Source organism: Mercenaria mercenaria, unplaced genomic scaffold, assembly GCF_021730395.1.
Source record: "Mercenaria mercenaria strain notata unplaced genomic scaffold, MADL_Memer_1 contig_1865, whole genome shotgun sequence".
In the NCBI taxonomy this organism is placed as follows: Eukaryota; Metazoa; Mollusca; class Bivalvia; order Venerida; family Veneridae; genus Mercenaria; species Mercenaria mercenaria.
In genome coordinates, this window is record NW_026459877.1 from 1 (window position 1) to 20462 (window position 20462).

The following is a 20462-nucleotide window of genomic DNA, read 5'->3' on the forward strand; positions in this document are numbered from 1 at the left end:
CGTTTTATTTTTTAAGACATCGAATTCAAATGTTTTCATCTTATTATCAAGACAGAGCATATTTTTATAATTCTTGGAAGCGTTATTCTCTGCTAGGAATAAATTTTGTCTACAAAGAGAACACAGACAAACACATACATCTACATCTTACGAAAAAAATACCATGTTCAGTATAAACAAATTTTAAACAGTAGATTTTTTTTTCATCCTAGTGACCGAAAATACATTCTGAAGGTAAGTCCTGATATACGTTAGCAATAACCAAGTTTGGTTAGAATGTTTCTCAATCAAAACTAAATTCATTTGCCGGTAGCTGTTTCTTTGTTTACAATGCATTTTAGTTTAGCCATTTTTGTCTCAAACGTCAGTTTCCGTACAGACGTGTTAAAAAATGTCGATGACCGCGCAGGGGTCACCCCGTCTAAATGTATGCGCGTGGACTTCTTTTTTTTTTTTTTGGCTATTGGGGAGCCAATTTTCAGCACTTTATTACGAATTGAAATTACCTGGGCTTTAGTACAGCATGTCAGCTTTTAATCTATGAAAAAATATTTGAGCTCTGGATAAACAGAAATCCCACAGGAGTCCGTAACGGACCAAGGGTACATTGATAATTTTGGAACTTAATCAAATCGCTCAAAATGTCATTTTTGATGTTGTCTGAGAGTGTCAGTATATGCCTCAGATGTAAGATATAACCGTATTTAAGAGCTGCAGACCTAGACATTTCAGAAATATTTTCAAAATAAGTTTCATGTAATAAATGTTGTTTCTACGGAAGCGTGAAAGGACCATCAGACGCTAATACGTTTTAGTACGTTAAGGCTGCGGAAAGGATATACAGATTTCCTAAAATGCATTTTAGTTTAGCCATTTTTTTCTCAAACGTCAGATTCCGTACAGACGTGTTAAAAAATGTCGAAAAAGCACTGATTTTTAGATAAAAAATGATTTCTCTAATAACCTTAGGACGGCCAGCACATATTTATGCAATCTCGCCAGGCATATGTATGTTTTTGACAACACGGAAAATGACGTCACTCGACCTTCAGCTATTTCCGGAAGTAAATAAAATGAAAGTAGAAATGCTAAACTTGAAAACGAAAGCCGCATTTTGATTCGTAGATAGTCAGGGGTCACGCGCAGGGGTCACCCCGTCTAAATGTATGCGCGTGGACTTTTTTTTTTTTTTTTTTTTGCTATTGGGGAGCCAATTTTCAGCACTTTATTACGAATTGAAATTACCTGGGCTTTAGTACAGCATGTCAGCTTTTAATCTATGAAAAAATATTTGAGCTCTGGATAAACAGAAATCCCACAGGAGTCCGTAACGGACCAAGGGTACATTGATAATTTTGGAACTTAATCAAATCGCTCAAAATGTCATTTTTGATGTTGTCTGAGAGTGTCAGTATATGCCTCAGATGTAAGATATAACCGTATTTAAGAGCTGCAGACCTAGACATTTCAGAAATATTTTCAAAATAAGTTTCATGTAATAAATGTTGTTTCTACGGAAGCGTGAAAGGACCATCAGACGCTAATACGTTTTAGTACGTTAAGGCTGCGGAAAGGATATACAGATTTCCTAAAATGCATTTTAGTTTAGCCATTTTTGTCCCAAACGTCAGATTCCGTACAGACGTGTTAAAAAATGTCGAAAAAGCACTGATTTTTAGATAAAAAATGATTTCTCTAATAACCTTAGGACGGCCAGCACATATTTATGCAATCTCGCCAGGCATATGTATGTTTTTGACAACACAGAAAATGACGTCACTCGACCTTCAGCTATTTCCGGAAGTAAATAAAATGAAAGTAGAAATGCTAAACTTGAAAACGAAAGCCGCATTTTGATTCGTAGATAGCCAGGGACGCTAATACGTTTTAGTACGTTAAGGCTGCGGAAAGGATATATGACATTTCATGACGGAACTTTAACATCTACGAGTATGCTTGTTGTATTTGTGCTTCTGAATAGTTTGACTGGATGCAGTCAAATGTGTATAACAGAACATGACCATTTTTAAAGAGATCATGGTGGCGAAATGCAACGTTTGAAAACCTGGTTTTCGTGGAATTTTCACGTTTTTATGCACCCCGAAGGGAAAAGTATTTAGTAGCCGCTCCGTCCATTCGTCCGTCCAGCAATTCTTGTCCAGAGTAATTGCTGGAATTTAGCGAAACTTCATAATAAGCTTCACTCTTAAGAGGAGATGTGCATGTTATCTTCATGATTTATCACTGAGTTATTGCCCTATCAGTATACTGTAGTACCATTTCTTGTCCGAAGTATCCTCAGCAACCACTCGCTGGAATTTAGTGAAACGTCATAGGAAGCTTCTCTCACAAGAGGAGATGCGCATATTAACTTCTAGGATGTTCCTGTCAATTTTTTTTTCACCGAGTAATTGCCTCAAATGGGGGCACTTGGCACCTTTTAGTGGCCGCTAGAGCTAAAAATAGAAATACCTTTTAAACAACTTCTTATCATGAACAGCTTGATGGATCTTCATCAAACTTGGTCTGTAGCATCATTATAAGGTCCTCTCCCAAGTGTTTTCAAATGGGGTTACTTGGCCTAAAAATAAAAAATACCTTTTAAAGTTTTTTTCTGATGAACCGCTAAATGGATCTGCATTACACTTTGTCTGTAGCATAATTATATGGTCCTCTCCCAAATTTGTTCAAATGGGGGCAATTGGCCCCCTTTAAGGGCCGCTAAAGCTAAAAATAGAAAGAAAAGAAGCTAAACTGTAATAATGCATATTGTTTTTTTTTTAATTGTTAATTTTATTTTTTGTTTAATATTTAATTTTTTTGATTTATTTATTTTTAATTTAATTTTATATATATATTATATATATATATATATATTATTTTTTTTTAATTTAATTTTTTTTTAAATATTTTTTTTAATTTTTTTTTATATATATATATTTTTTTTTTAATTTTAATTTTTTTTGTTTTATTCTTTTTTATATTTGATACTTTGTCACAAGCAAGATCTAATTAGGTCAAGGTCTGCCTCAGGCAAGCGACTTAGGCCCATTTGGGCCTCTTGTTTCATTGAGATATTGCCCATTGATTATTCGACATTACTAAACTATAGCGCCATCCTTGTCCGGAGTATTTCTTCGCACCATGGAACTGGAATTCAGCGAAACCTCATGGGTACTCACTAATTAGCTAATCATTAGAACAATAGAAAATAGAAAGTACATCCAATCAGAGGAAAAGTTCATGTGTATTTGTACCAGTGGACATGTGAACTTACTTCACAATTATTGCACAATGTTACCCGGGTATTGTAATATGTGATTTATGCACCCAATTTCAATACACTCGCATATTAATTGTACGTAAATCAGGCAATACAAGAAATTGAACCATTTGGATCGAGAACAGTATTACGACTGGCTCATTTTACTGACTTACTTTACTGTTTTATTATGCCTTTATCTTCAAATAACAAAGCATGTATTATGTACTGACTGTGACACTATTTACCTCAAACTGAATTATGAAACTATTTGTTTTCTAAATTGACATATTCAGAAGATTCCCATATAAATTGATATTATATTTAGATTCTGAAACGCCTAGTAATGCATAATGAAATATATTAACAAGGGAGGTAAATCCATAACACCTAAAACACATTTTCCGTTTTATGCGTAAGAAAAGGAAAATATTTACTATAATTGTGAAATGCAAAACGTCTTTTTCAGAGTCTCAAACAAATCAACAGAGATGTTCGGCGTTTAAGGCTCATATAATTTGGGACCACAGCAAGAACGAGAGCAGTTTTGGTATACAAAGGCATCTTATACTACGCCTTATAAATAATACACTTGATGGCACAAATATTTGTATGGACACTGTAGACAGAGTGTTAAGGAATACAACACACGTTGTAAAAGCGAAAGAGAGAGAAAAAGACTGGGTTGATAGCGTAACAAGTGTAACTCATAAAATATCCAAGCATAATATCATTTCATTCAAATCTTTAAAGGAAGCTATATCAAAATGTGTAAAGCAAAATGAAATATTAGCAGAGGAGTTATTTTTTGTTGTTCATGACAACACAAAGATAGATGACGAAGAAAAGGCAGCAAAGGAATTGGAGAGAATAAAGGTGTTTGTAGTGTACCATGGCGCAAAGCCCCTATCGAAGTTCTGGGCAAATCTCGCCACAGATAAACACCATGTGCTGAAACTAAACGGCAACATTGATGGGAGTGTAGATAACTTCTTGAATTTATCATGCAAAGGTAATATCTTATGTGTCTAAGCTAACCCTTGCTGCCTCAGAAATTATTAATCGGGATAGAATGAACTTTACCAGTTACCAGTACTAACTTCTGCTTGGAGTTTAAAAGATATGGTTCGATTGTCACGATTTTAATTTTTTTAGTTGCATTCAAACAAAAAAATCCGATTTAGTCGTAAATGACATTAGTGATTCAGTTTAGCTATATACTTATGATATGGCATTTTCTTTACTTAAAATCAATCGCTGACCTGTCTGGGCACCTGATCAAAGGGCTATATGTGTGTCCAAACAGCTGTCCGGTGATAATACGATACATTGTTATAACAAGAATATCAGTGAATAATTGGTACCAATGTTTGCCATGAAAAATAAATCATCTTCATACATGTAAACTGAAACAAAATCATGAATAGGAAAACTCAAGTGCCGCGTGTTGTCTGTGATATTTTCTGGGCATATAGGATCAAGAAATTCAATAAATTATATGTATAACAGAATTCCACTCAAAACGGTGCGCGAGGAGGCGTGAGGAGGCGTGAAAGGTAGTTACCTCTCATGAACAGACTCAGCCAAAACGAAGTCTGCCATTATTTTGCTTGGCTGCATTCTATACTTTAGAAGGATCTTCATTTTTTTTCGCGCGAGGGGAACTTTGATTTATCTTTGTCCGTCGAATGTCAGTCCTTCCGAATAGATGTCTTGCACATCTCCGAAACTAGATGACCCAGAGTCGTCAAACATCAGTTGTTTGTTGTCCAGCATATGGAGTTGTACATCTGGGGTTTTGTTTGGGAAATCACTCAGTAAGACAAAACATATTACCCTTGACGTACTCAAAAATATACATAAAGGACCTAATTTGTGTCGCACGTATCTAAGATAGTTTTAGACTTAAAGTCGTGAAACATTTTATAAATATAAATGTTATTCTGAATGAGAAGATGTCCATCAGGAGTTTTGACTAGGATTTCACTCTGCCAGACCAGACTGATGACTTGTAACTTAAACAAAAAATGCACAAAGGGCCTAAAAGTTTATTTTGCAAATATCTCTCAAAGTATTTGACGTAGAGTCATTAAATCGTACAGGAATACTATTCAGCATGCGAAGTTTTGAACCTGCGGTTTTGTTTGGGATTTTACTTAGCAAAGTTAGAGTTATGAACCTTAACTTAGAAATATGCATAGAGGACATAAACGTTTGTGTCGCAAGTATCTAAAAAGTAGATGACGTAGATGATGTAGGGACATAAAACCTTATAAGAATGTTATGCAAGATTTAGTTTAATTTAAAATATCCCTGTCATGATAAAAAGCAATGATCTAAAAACAATTAAACGCCGGAGACACTTTTGAGTTCATTTATTTTGATGGCTCTAATTTCGTGTTGGCCTGTGGGGTGCCAAGATGAAAAAGACAAAGTCTCGTCTTTCTGATTTGGCGCCTTCGGCAACACGACAACACAAAGCTGGTAAAAATCGTGTTAACAGTCGGCTCGGGCGGAACGACGATTGTTTCAGCGCGCACTGGCATGTAGGCGGAGATGTCGGAGCGAAAAGACGATATGTGAAACGCGTCATAACGAAAAAGCAACACATTTAATGCGTCGTAAGCAGCACGTTTCGAATCTAATCTTTTCGTCTTGGCACCCGCGCCAATACAACATTAGGCCAACACGTGAAATCTCGTTTTTTCCGTCCTGGTGCCCGCGCAAACAAGCTAACACAAAGCTGTCATTATTTTTACATAACATGCACTCGGTTTGTGGTATGACGGTTATAGTTCAAAATATTCTGCAGTTATTGACTGATAGGCAAACTAAGCAAATCAGTTAACCCTTGTTCTTTTAAGCTGTCGACAAAACATTCTTTTGATATCCTTTTTCCAATAATGTGTCCTCTGGTTATTGATGCGTAAATCTAATTTCAACTCAATGCGCTATGTCATCTGAACTTTCGATCAACTCGTCCATAGTGTAGAGTAAATGTTTCATGTTTTATGTGTGATTGATCACTAGTCACTTGTCACTTCGTCTATTCTTATCGGAAACATATTTCGCATAGAAGGTATTTCTAGCTATGAAATTTAACCTACATATCACAAACAACTAAAATAAAAAAAATCAGTTTGAATGCTTAGGACTATAGATAAAACACATATGTTATCAGTAATAGCACCTTTATGATAAAATATTTTTTTCACTTTTTGTAAGTATTGTATATATTGTATATATTAAGGGGAACGGTAAGTATGATCTTTTTCATTATTATGATATCGGCAGATATTGTTTGTCAGTAAAACTAAATTATCGAGTTACTATACATATCTAAACCTAATCATTCTTATGTGAATACATTGTAAACCGTCATCTCTACGCTTCTGTGAAATTTGTAATTTGTTAAAATTATAAACATTGACACTGTTTCTTATTAAGCTTTTTTCTGAACTGTATCACATTTTATTGTTATAGATTCGAGACTGTATTGTGATACCGACATGTACTGGAATGGCACAGGGTGTTTCAGATGTTCGTTCATATGTTCGCAGATATCATCTGAATACTGTCAGATAGAGTGTCCTTGTATGTAATTGTTTTACCTTGAAATTTCGTCTATGACTGTATTTCTTTGATTTATTTTATTAACTGGTAACTATAATTTAGAATCAGGGTCAAGGCTAGATATCTCTGTGTTGCAATATGTTGAAAATAGAACAAAGAATTATTTTGACTCTAATGGGGTTTGAACTCACTGCCCGAAAACATGTAAAATACATAACCTCTCGGCCTAGGAATATATTAATAACGGAGATTTCATGTTATGGAAGGTCTCATTTATGGAGTTTGATGCTCCCTTATCCTAGTTCCATTTCTGAAGGAATGATCTCAATTTCTTCCTCACAAGTCATTGTTGGTGTTTGTTAGGAATGTATAACCAATAACTATGTGATCATCATCTAATTCATCAAAGTAGACCAACTTGTACATTATTTTCAGATTTCAATCAAGCTGCCCAGGATATTCAGAAATCAACTGGACTCACTGATTTGCATGCATATGCATGTAACAACACTATCGACATCATTCTTGGTCTATTGAACATTATACTCCAATGTTTTGTAATTATTATAATTTTGTTTAAATCAAAAATCCAGAAATTAATTAGAAGAATGAGAGCGAAAAGAGCAGGGAATGGTACTCTGAAAGAAGTAAGAATGCAGGTAGGTATCTATATTTTAGAAAGATCCAGCACGCTCTCCTGTCAAGCATCAATGCTGTGTGACTTTGAAATGCAATTAATATATCTTCCTTTGCACACTATATAATCTACTTTTAGTCACTTATATAGTTATAAATATTTGGGTGGTGGTTCTGATGATGGCGCACCCATGTAGACTATGTGAAAACACATCAAAAACACAGCTGGTCAGCCGGCATGCCAGATTTTTTAAAGATGTAAAACACCTTTTCTTAAACAACCCCTGATTTATCTTGATTATGTTTGGTAATTAAATTAGATCTTTTTAGGAACATATATAACTAAAATAATAACCTTCTGCTCTGTCATAAACATGAATAATTTTATTTATTAGATGAATTGGTTTAGCTTAAAATTATATTTTAGGACAGACATATAAACCATCCTAAATACAAAGAACAACCTCCCAACAGGAATGAGGAATACAATACTTTATTACATGAAGCAAACGGAAAACAGAATGGAAAGAGTGAAAAACAAGCTTAGCAACACAAAATGGTAAATGTGATAAAATAAATACAATTTTTTACTTGAGAGTCAGGTGAACAAAAACAATTATTAGTCGAAAATTATGTTTGTGTAAAAGATACTACAAGCATGCATACTGTCTTGTACCTTAAACCGAGATGATTTTAAATTCATGTCTGCAATTGATCAAAGTTTATTTATTTTAAGGTGATGGCTTGAGACGGCGGAGAAGAAGAAAGAAAAGACATACAATACCATAATCTATGACTTTGACCATACTTGAACATATGATGCATTTATTCATAATAATGCAAGATACATTGATAAAATAAAGATTCAGATATATTATTTCATGGCCTCTTTATACGTTATGACAATTGCAAAACGGGCACTCAGTATGAAAATGCAAGTCCTTTTTATTCCATTCCTATAAAGTAAACCGTGATGATCAAATAACATGGATTTTGTTTTAAGTGTCGAAATGATAGCTTATTACTTTGTATGGATTAACATTTATTATGAGTAAAGCACATTTTCAAAACATTGTTGCCTTTATACATTAAGCACAGCGGCATATAAGGTTGTAAATGTGTCCAAATGTGTAATTAAACTGAGTTTGTCAAAATTAAAGAATAAGTACCATACCAACTGTAAATCATGATGCAAAACAACATACTTCGGTCTGAAACCGTTTCAAACCGTGAAACTTACTGATAATACTCTAAATTCACAATTGCAATATGGACTTTGTTTGGTATACAAAGGCAGTTCCAGACTGGAGGTCATATACAGGAACCCAGCGGATGTTCATTTTTATACGCCATTGATTTCTTTGATATTTGATATATTTAAGGTATTAGACCTCTAATAGTAATGTTAAAAAATGGCATTTGCTTGGTATATTCTTAAAGTTGTCTGTTTTTCGCAATGTGTTGCAATTTTTAAACAACCTTTACCGTGCCGTTTTTTATAAATTTTGTATAATTTATAGAATTTCCTCATGCTCAAGTAGAGACAAATTTCAAAGTGATGGCCACTATCCAAAACTTTTGCAGAGAATTCATTATACCATTAATGTTGATAAAAGAACCATCAAAGTATTGGTAAACAATTATAAAACACAAAATAAAACTGTCAATATCATTTTTTCTAGGGTACCTCAAGTAAACGGATTTAATGAGACAGGATTCTAACTCCAACATTGAAAAATTAAGGTCGAACCCTGCGGGTCTGTTTTGAATTTTGCTCACTTCACTCAAAAATAACCTTGGGGCAGAAGTAAAACCTACCTACATTTCTTCCACAATATGTGGTCTAAAGAATGAAGGCAAAAAAAGAGAACTTTTACCGCATGTAACTCAGTATTTTTAAAGATGTCTAACTCCACCCCTTCTGTTTCAGAGGTAAATTCACTTTGAACAGCAAGAAATCGCTTATCAAATGAAAGTTTTCCACTTTTGTACAATAAATCAATAATAGTCTTGAAAGAAGTAAAATATCACTAGAATAAAAGGAAAATAAGGAAAAAAAGTTTTGGTCCCAGTGGGGCTTGAACCTACGCCTGATGTCTTGTACCGTCAGGTCCATTGGACACCTTAGGACGCCATCCATTTGAATACAAAAATTCAATGACCCCTATGTAAAAATGGTTGTCAACCTATGTTACGAGCAAGACAGAAATACAGTTCTACATATAATTTGGTCAAATGTAGGCTTGACAGCAAGGGACATTTTTAATTTTTTTAATGAAGTTTCGCATGTATATTCCAACTCTACTGTATCGCATGACACGATTCGTAGGTGGGAAAGAAGGTCGATTTAGAATGTACCACAGACACTTACTAAGCATTAATACGTCGTAAGTCATCAGCATCAAAGACAATATCAAAAACGTAAATGATAAATACATCAAGACGTTTGTGCGATAACTTGCATGTGCTCTTGATATTTTTAATTACTTTAGTTTGCGTCAAATTTTGCAAGTTAGAAAGACATCAGCACGTTGTTGGCAGATTAGCAGAAGAAGGTGTGTGCTAAAGTTGCCACTATGATTACGAAAAGGTTTAACATTTAAATACTGTTTAATTTACATGAGCTGCTATTTTAATTGAAATTCTAGTCAAGTGGGAGGTGAGGGGGAGAAGAGGACTATTGCAACGCAACCATTTGACTGAAGAAATATAGTTGAAAGACGCTGTTAGAATGGTTTCAAATATTTCTTAGCACACACCTCTGAATTATATTTCTTAGCAAACACCTCTTAATTACATCTTCCAGAGCACACCTTTGAATTACATTTCTTAAACCCCTAGTATAAAGCTGCACAAAAGTACAAAAATGTATATGTACAATACAATTTTGTATGAACATTATTTTAATGTGAAAGTGTATATTAGTACCTAGAATTGAAGTTTAACTGTATCTGAATAATCACTATCGTAATGTCATCATTGTAGTGTTGTGTTTCGCCACACCATCATATTGTCGCCTTCCTGTCAAACAATTCACTTAGTCAACATGGCGTCAGACGAAAGTACGCCTTTTGATTTATTTACTTATAATCTTATTTATAAATATGACATAGGTGACACTACGATGGTGAAGCGCGACAGTACGATGGTGAAACGTGACAACATGACAGTACAATGGCAATAACACAAGAGTACGATGGTGAAGAACGAAAGTACGATGGACTGTCACCATCATACTGTTGCGCGTCGTCATCGTACTGTCGTATTATCGCCATCGTACTTTAGCGCTTCGCCATCGTACCGTCCGACCTTCGCGTTTTGCGTCATAGGGAGCAGGCGCAGGCCCTAATTGAACACCATAGTTTTCTGTTTTTATCAACCCCTTTCTATTATTAAATGAAAATTATTCTATATGTTGTATATTCCTCTTTAAACGTAACTAACTTCCCTTATCATTTTGTAAATGGATTTACTACACGTTTGCTTGCATGTACAAAAATTGAAACCTATGTTATTAAGATATTTTATTTTACAACAAAGATATACATGCACGGTATATTCGTTACTTTGTATGCTTATTGAAGATATGTTTGTTTGGATCTTGTTTGATTCTTAAATGATAGAAACTTTACATGTGTCGCTCTAAGAAAATCGCTTACATTAAAAATGCAATTTCATACTTCTGTTAACATACTGTTCATAAGTTATTTCATTTACCTTCAGGTTAACAAAACGCAGGTTTGGCAAGTCATATGTAATACTGTATACACAAGGGCATTTATCCATAATGTAAAAAACAATCTTTTAAGTGCAATGATTAATTTGGATAGTATCAACTTTACTGCTTTCTATTTTTAAAATGGAATTATACGCATTTTTCAACTAAAATTCCAGCTTAAATAGATGAGTGTAAAAAGTGTGGAGGAAATTATAGCTTTTAACCCAATATACCAGACTCTTCCTGTTACCAGGTCACCAGTACGAAATAATAACTTTCCAAATATGACTTTTCTTATTTTGACTGGGACAGTCCTTTTAAGAAATGTCAAACTACACGCAGAAGTTGCTTCCCTTCAACTTCAGAAATCTCTACCTGCAGGTAAGGGAGATCATTGCGTAGAAGATTGAAGAAACGAGCTATTATTTTATTAGTCCGATTTCTTTATTTCTAAAACATCAACTTCAAATACTTCTGCGGCATTGTCGTTACTTTAACCCATTTAAATGAACAGCAACCGAAAATTGCTTTTATAAAACATTCACCAAAACACGCTGTGTACAGTAAGATGCGCATAATGTCACTTTAAACGGGAACATTTGCAAATGTTTTCAAAAGGTTATTTGTACATCCAGTGATGTAAAGATATGTCAAAAATACAGAACATACAATTTTTCCTGGTTGGTTGTGAAATACATGTACGAATCTATTGTTTATTTACACTTACTGTATCACTATAATTATTTACTATATTGTCGTCTTGTCGTCTACTTTAAAGAAAGATCGAAATTTAAGCTACGATGAGACTTGTTATGATATTAGATTTTCTAGTGATTTGGACTTACGCTTTAACTCAAAGAGGTATTTTTGTCTCTTACAGTGAAATTTATTAATCTCATAATATTAGATATCAATACTCATACATTCAAAAGGGGAAGGTGTGTGTGTGTGGGGGGGGGGGGGGGGGGGGCAGGGGGATACGTTGGTGTTAGAAAGCACGACATATAACAATATTCAAAGTTTTATAAAAGCATTTGACCTTGTGGAGTATACCATTTAATATGCTATATATCGTTTTGTATCGTGTTATTAAGCATCTTTATCACAAAATTATCTTGCTGATTGTTATTTTCTTTGCCATATTTGTCCAGTATATATAGTGCCTACCTTGCTGTGTTTAGCACCGTTGACGCTTGCTGTCTTCGATGCTTCCAGACAAATTGCTCTTATTTTAAGCCAACCTGAACACGAAGTTTTCTGATTTGGCAAAACATAGTCACCTGGGAGCGTGGTCGCTTTTCTCTATATGTTAACAGCTGGGACTTTTTAGGTTACTTTAGAGGTGCCCGGGGTGAGCTTCTTAATCACTCACTGTTTGTTGTATATCGTCCCTCCGTCAGTCCGAACACATTGTTCTTCGAACGACATCTTCTTTTAAACCATGTGGTGGAATTTTATGTAACTTGACCTTGATTTTTCTTTATCATGATATGAATATGCACACTTCCCTTTTTCGTGTGGCTCCGCACCCTATTTCCAGAGTTATGGCCCCTGAAATAGTATTAAATGCACATTTTCACCTTGTGACGCACCTAGTTTAGAAAGTATTTGATATGAATTGATGAAAACTTGCATGAGTCTTTATCATGATATGAACTTACGCATCTCTTATTTTCCGTCTGGCTCTACCCCCTATTTCCAGTTTCCAGAGTTATGGCCCCTGAAATGGTCAAAAATGCACATTTTCATCTTGTGACACGCCTGGCTTAAAGGTATTTAATATAAATTAATGAAAACTTGCATGAATCTTTATCATGTTATAAACTTGCACACTTTCTATTTTCGCCTGACTCACTCCCGTATTTCCAAAGTTAGAGCCCCTGATATAGTCCAAAATGCACATTTTCACCTAATGGTACTCGGTTTAAATTCATGAAACCTTGTATGAGTCTTTATCCTGATATAACCTTGCACACTTGGCATTCTTCTTGAGATTGTAGTGCTAATTACGGAGTTACGGCCCTTGAAATGGCCACTATAGTGGATTTTTTGTTTGTGATGCTCAAAGTTCAACAAGAGATGTCGGGGGACAGCAACGCTCGACTATTCGACTATTCAACATCCTTGTCAATTGTATGAATTGAAGTCGAAAAAGGGGCATAATTTTGTACAAATGCGAAACTGAGTTATAACCTGCACAGTGTTTATCAGCTCATGGACAAGTGTGTGAAGTTTCAATCCATTCCCATTAGTGGGTACTGAGATACCAGCTTACATATAAAAACCTTAACCAAAAACTACTAAGTCAAAAAGGGGCATCATTTTGTAAAAATGCAAAGCAGAATTATAGAACGCGACACTGCATGTCTAATCATGACAGTGAACAAGTGTGTGAAGTTTCAAACCATTCCCATTAATGGGTACTAAGATACCAGCTTACATATAAAAATTTAACCAAAAACAGCTAAGTTGAAAAAGAGTCATAATTTTGTAGAAATGCAAAGTAGAGTTATTGAACCTACGCATTACATGTCATAGCATGACAGTGAATAAGTGTGAAGTTTCAATCCATACCCAATAGTGGGTACTAAGATACCAGCTTACATACAAAAACTTAACCAAAAACTGCTAGGTCGAAAAGGGGAATAATTTAAAAAAATACAAAACAGAGTTATTGGACCTGTACAGTGCATATCAGATTATCACAGTGAACAAGAGTATGAAGTTTCAATCCATTTTCATTAATGCGTACTGAGATACCAGCTTACATACAAAACCTTAACCAAAAAGTCGAAAGGGGGCATAATTTTGTAAAAAGGCAAAATAGAGTTATGGAACCTGTGCAATGTAAGTCAGTTTACTTGTATCACAGTGAATAAGTGCGTGAAGTTTCAATCCATTCCCAATAGTGGTTACTGAGATACCAGTTTACATACAAAAACTTCACCAAATCGGGACGCGGACACCGGCGCACCGGCGTGTCCGATAGCTCTACCTATTCTTTGAATATTTGAGCTAAAATGTATATGGCCTAGAACAATGAATCCTTTATATGCAATGTTTGTTCAGGCTATACCCCTTAAGACTGCAAACATTTGAATTATTGCCCCTTTTTGTGACAAATTTACCAGAGCGGTACACCCTGTGTCCTACATACACACTCTAGTTTCTTCTTAGTTAGACAAACTGAATTCTGGACAAACTGGTAATTTGACTTAGACGGAGCGTGCTTTCGCAGGACGTTTGTACAGGTAAATAGCATGTAATTGACATAACAAACGCTCGAAAAGAACTAATCTGGGAAGGGATTTCTTATGAATACAGAATTTGAAAACCCACAAACGGTGGCCTGATTTCAAAATAGAAATGTTTCATAGCTGAATTGAAGAATGTTCATGAACATCAACTCCGAGGAGCGAAATAGCGCTATTATAACCCTCTTATTCGTTTTGTTAACTAGTCGATCAGTCTTCGAACTTTCAGCCCCCCCCCCCCCCCCAAAAAAAAAAATATCCAAAATAATGATGTGTTGATATGATAAGTCACCTTGTTGTAAAAACGACAGCTGTTATGTTTATTATATTGATTTACTTTCAGAATTAAAAACTGACATGAAATGCGAACCGTATAGGGCTTACATTATCTGGGATATGTACAGAGATGAGGGTTCATTTTATGATCAAAGAACAACTATATCAAAACTTATAAATGCATCGTCACAGGGCTCAGTTATACGTTTGTCTGTGGTTGGCGCAACATTAAATCGTACCTATAATTTTATAAAGGATAATTCAAATTCCAGCTGGGCGGAATTGATAGTTCGGATTAGACCGGGAAACATAAGGCACAAAATCCCATACACACTTCTAAGGACAGAAGTTTCTGATACATTAACTCACAACAATAGTCTGAGAATGGCAGAGGAGTTTTTCTTGGTTGTGGATGGAAAATCAAAGTTAGAAAAAACGAAGAAGACAAAGAAAATAATGAAAGGAAAAAAGGCGTATATTGTGTTCGCAGGAAACAGAGAGCTACCGGATGTTTGGGCCAGGGTTGCTACTGACAAAGAACATGTACTAGAAAACATTGGACAAACTGACCTGGGGACATTTTTGAGCAGAGTTTGTAAAGGTAATATAAAACGGTCAATGAACAGGTTCGGTGTGCTCTCTGGCGATAATTGCACACGAAATGCAAAGGTTTCAGCTCGGCTTTGTGCTAGGTTATGACAAAAAGACACATTGACCTTTTAATTTTTTGACCCCTTTTTATAAATGACAAACGTAATGTGTAGGTATTTCGTCAGGGATCAATATTGTGTCAATATGATATCATTTGGCACAGTGTGCCAATATCATATGGACAAGTAAACTGATAATTTTAATGTGAACCGGTTACAGTTTACAGCTGGGTATAAAATAATAAGAGAATATAATATGGCTGGGGTGTGTCTTCAGGAAATAATGACACACCCCAGTCTGACCTTTCTATTATATTCGTTACTATAACATTATGAGACAAACGTCAGAATGCGCGGACGTTCTGTCAGACTGAGACGAAACAGGGTAGAAAATAAAATGCAAGTTAAGAGCAGCATCATACAAAGTGATGACGATCGTATAAATATGAAAAATTTAAAACATTGTATATTTTTTATCTTATCAAAAATTTCGTTTAAAAGTTAGGCAAGATACAATATGATATTGATAAGAAATGTTCAAGGTTTACCTAGTTGACGTTTTATGTAGACGAAATGTTGCATTTATATGTCTTGCAAGAACCAAAATGCAACTCTTCTACTTATTCTTAGTTCAACAAACTTTAATTTTAGAAAACAAATCCCTGCTTTGTACATATGGTAATTGATCTGTGTATATTCATATCACGCTTTAAGACAGTAATGGACAGTGTTTGTCGCAAAAGTACAAGGCACACTTCCGGTCGGATAATATCGAGCCTGACTGATAATGTCACGTATTTCATGCTAAACATATTCGATTTTATGCTTACATTCAAACGTAGTGTATAAAAGTAGTAAAAATTGATGATTATGCTCAATGTAAAAAAGATAAATATGGTACACAAAACCGAGCGGTCAATCAATAGTTCTAGGTAAGCTTTTATCCATAAAATTTCTCTGAAGAAAGAATAACGGACATTGTAAATATAATTATTTATCCTTCGGTGCTGCTATATATACGACAGTTACAAAAATAAATTGATGAACTATTTAAATACTGACTTTGATGAATCTCATATAGATGATATTGTTCAAAAGAAGCACTTTAAACACATAACCCCCTTTCAGTTTACTTTTTTTTTTACTAAATGTAGTATGTTAATCGTTTTTATTTGCACAAGACGAGCAAATCTGTTGAGAACCATTTAACAATGAATGAAAGTCTAAGCTGGTACAAAATAAAATCAAACAAAAATAAAACAAAACAAAATTAAAACCTTAAGCCTTGTTCAAAATTTGAAGAAAGGTAAAACATTTTATTCCCTTTAGTGACCTATATCTTTCTATGTAATAGAAAGAGCATTGAAACTTGAGGGTAAACGATTTGTACGAGGGGGCGTAGCCCCCGAGTATAAATCGTTTACCCGAGAGTTTTAATGTTCTTTCTGTTTTGTATCATAGCCATCCATATATGGTAGTTGTAGGCGTTCCACACTGCCATATACAGCAGTTCAGTGAGTACTTAAAATCCTTGCTTTACAAATGTGTAAAGCCCAGGTAAAATAAACCAATGCTAGAGCAGAAAATCAATAAAATTCACCCCGCTGTCTACTGTTCCAGACACGCTGGCATACTTTCCTATCCAACAGTGCGGTAACTAGCGTGCGGGTATTAAATACCTGCACACTTTTAGTTACCGCACTCTGTACTCAGAGTATACGAATTACCTGCACCTAGTTTGTTAAGAAAAAACACTGAGCTATGATACAACTGCATATATCAGAACTTAAGACATTTCAACAAATTAAAAATGTAATGGTTCATGTATGCTTTCTAAATGAATAAAAAAGATAATAAAATTTCACAAAGCGTGATACTTCTCCTTAAGTATATATCTTATTACAGATTCGAAACTGTATTGTGATACGAATAAGTACTGGCGAGACAGCAGCACGTGTTATAGATGTTCGTTTATATGTACTCAGACACCCTCTGAATATTGTCAGGTGGCATGTCCTTGTAAGTACTTTTAAATTATGTACTGGTATATACTTGAATTTAATGACCTGAAGTAAAAAGAAATCAAATGCGTATTACATTAAAAAACTAGAATGGCTGCCCTGAAAAATCAATATCTGAAACTTGCGACAAAACAGCGGAATAAAACAACGAAAGAAAAAAATGTAAGTAAACTTCCCCTAGTGCATGTCGACAGTAAAATGAATTGCTACGATTAATCCTTTTCCTTATTGTTACCAATGCACTGATGTTTGTCCGCAGTATTTAAAAATATTTATGTAGGCATAATATTTATTTCACAGTCCTTCTTGAATTCATTTATCGACTTTGGTATTTTCTGAGTACCATCTATGAATATCTTACTATAGCGTTTTTATGTTCATATAAAGAGAACAGTAACAATCTCATTAAAGACCGCTGTGATAGTATCCGCATATGATATATGTATACAAACATGATTTTAGGATTATTATTTCCAAACCAGATGTAATCCTATGCAGATGAAGTCACAAGTTGTCCAAAATAATGAGTCCATACCCATGCCTTTTGTCAGTTACTATCGTTTTTTCTTTTACTCAGTTTAAACCTTCAGTAAACCTGCTATTGTATTAACAAAACGGATCCATCTGTGTCCGAAAACGACACATTTAATTTTTAAACTACTTATGTATATTGAATTCGAGAATATAGCGAGAGTTCTAGATAAAAAACGTAAGCAAAATCATACCTTTTCCTTTTAGATTTTGAACGGCTGAATCGATGTACTGACATTCCAAATATGGCAACTGATAGTAACAGTGGTCTCGTACGTTTATCTCACATCGAGATTGGTTTCTATATCACTGTGACAGTTTTACTAATTCTTATTATTATTTTGATCATATGTCTTGATCTGAAGATTCGTCAGATTCGTAAAGATTCTGGAAAAAATCAACATAAAAAGATGATGCCGACGGAACAGTGATAGACAATGGTGAACAGGAGGACATTTCACTGGAAACTTTAGAAGAAGACAAATACGGCAAAAACATACAAGTCATCGACTGAGTAAGATAAAAATATTTGATCGGCGAATATGCTATTTCCTACAGAATCAAAAACTATAAAAGTGATATACAGAAGAACCCATCTATTCCTTGTGAATTCGTACACTAGTACTTTCCAGTGATATGTGAATCATAAATGATTTGAACTTGTTTGAATCAAAATTATTTTTGAAACGGAGACCTTTATCTTGATAATTGTTCATTTTAGAAATTAAAATGCATTATGTAGGCTCAGAATTTCTTATTTGCAAACAGAAAGATGCATGAATGAATTGTTTCTATTAGCAAAATATGTTTTTATGTAGAATATTCTTTGACAATCATTTGTTTTATCAATAAAGACATGGTTTGGTTTCTCTTAGCGGCAATAAACACCTAGCTTGCTTTCTCTTTACGTCATTAAACATATGGCTTGCTTTTTTGTCGGCGGTTTTTTGGAATTCTTAACAGACGTACAGTTTATAGTTTACAGTTTGCATAATGTTTCAGCTTGAAGTCTCCATTAGAGTGAGACGTAATTTACATGACAAAATGACATCTTTTACACGTATATGGCCTTTTGACATGAAACAGTTTATTTATTTATAAACACTATGACAATGTGAAGGTCCATATCCAAGTTTGAAACATTGTAAAAAATTAATCATAAATGAACATTTGTAAAAGAACGGGAAACGTGCACGAGAATGGATGATTGAATAAAATATTTTCATCGTTTTGATGCGTTTCATAGTACATTAATTGTCTGTTTCCTTTATTGAGAATCGGATGTGCATTGTTCACTGACACAAAACTATATTAAATGTTTCTTGCCGATGAAAAATATTCTATTTCGCCACCACTTTAAAAATGCAATACTTTTTGACGTTTTTCCAAAATAAGTGTGTTTATTTGAAGCAATACTTTTGGCAAAAAAGAGAAAAAATAACGCATATAAAACTACGTAAAATGAAGTATTATTAAAGACATCTAACAGGACTGAATTTTCAAAGTAATAGGATGGAATTTCCTAGAATTCAGTCAATGAGTACCTCTGCCTTCATTAGTGATAGTGATTACTGTGTGGTAGCCTAATCTGTACTGTGTCCAGCAGTATTAGCCTGAAAAAGATGCTGGGGATATTAGCAATGGTTGCGTGGTCTTTCTGTTTGGAAATATGGATAGTTAAATCATTTGAGAGGAGTATATGGGAGTAGGTTATATGGTTATCGGTTAAATGTATAAGAATGTTTCTCATTGCAGAGTTGGTGCAGCCGTTTCTGCGCATGTCCGGAATTTTTATCAATTGCAGCGCACGCACCGCAAAATTACTCATTTTTTTTGCATGTCCGCACGCATTTAGTGTATAGTATGCATAATATACTGACTAAAGGTTAAGGTTAGTATCACCATGGTTACAAAATATATACATTTAAGATATTTTTGTTCAAATTTAGTTAATCTGGGGCCGTATTCATAAAGCATCTTAAGTATAAGTTTTGACTGAAGTTGAAGATTTTACTTAAGTTTGTTGTGATTTCAGCTTAAGTCTAAGTAAAAAGCTTAAGTCCTATTAATAAAACAGCTTAAACTTAAGATACATAAGAAATGACTTAAGTCAGAAAACAAAATGGTGTCGTGAGTACGATTAAAGTGTTGTTTTTCAGATAAAAGCACTTTAAACATAAGTATGCCTGTTGTATCTATCTGAAATTAATGTTATTTTTTTAATGTTTTCGTCCACAATAAAAGCAATAATTACTTATTAGGTTGTTTTATGAATAACAAATATACTTAAGTAAAATAAATTCCTTACTTAAGTAATACTTAAGTAAATAATCAATTTCTTATACTTATACTTAAGATGCTTTATGAATACGGTCCCTGGTTTATACCGGAGTCTGTAATATATCACAGGCGCACCAACTCTGTTTATAGTCACAGCAAATGTATAAAGGTTAATCCTAACAAAATATTGATGTGTTCATATCCATAAATAGCTATTGTTTACAGAGTGAAGGGAGTAACAGTCATGGTCTTTATAGTATT

General features: G+C 34.3%; 1 protein-coding gene across 1 annotated transcript; it reads left to right on the forward strand.

The window, feature by feature from the left end:
• Window positions 1-11916: 11916 nt before the first annotated feature.
• LOC123550354 (uncharacterized) lies at window positions 11917-18352 on the forward strand. The gene is made up of 4 exons (XM_045338785.2): window positions 11917-12050; window positions 14787-15320; window positions 17275-17388; window positions 18129-18352. The coding sequence occupies exons 1-4, from the start codon at window positions 11990-11992 to the stop codon at window positions 18350-18352; spliced, it is 933 nt and encodes a 310-aa protein (XP_045194720.2). The 5' UTR covers window positions 11917-11989.
• The last annotated feature ends 2110 nt before the right edge of the window (window positions 18353-20462 follow it).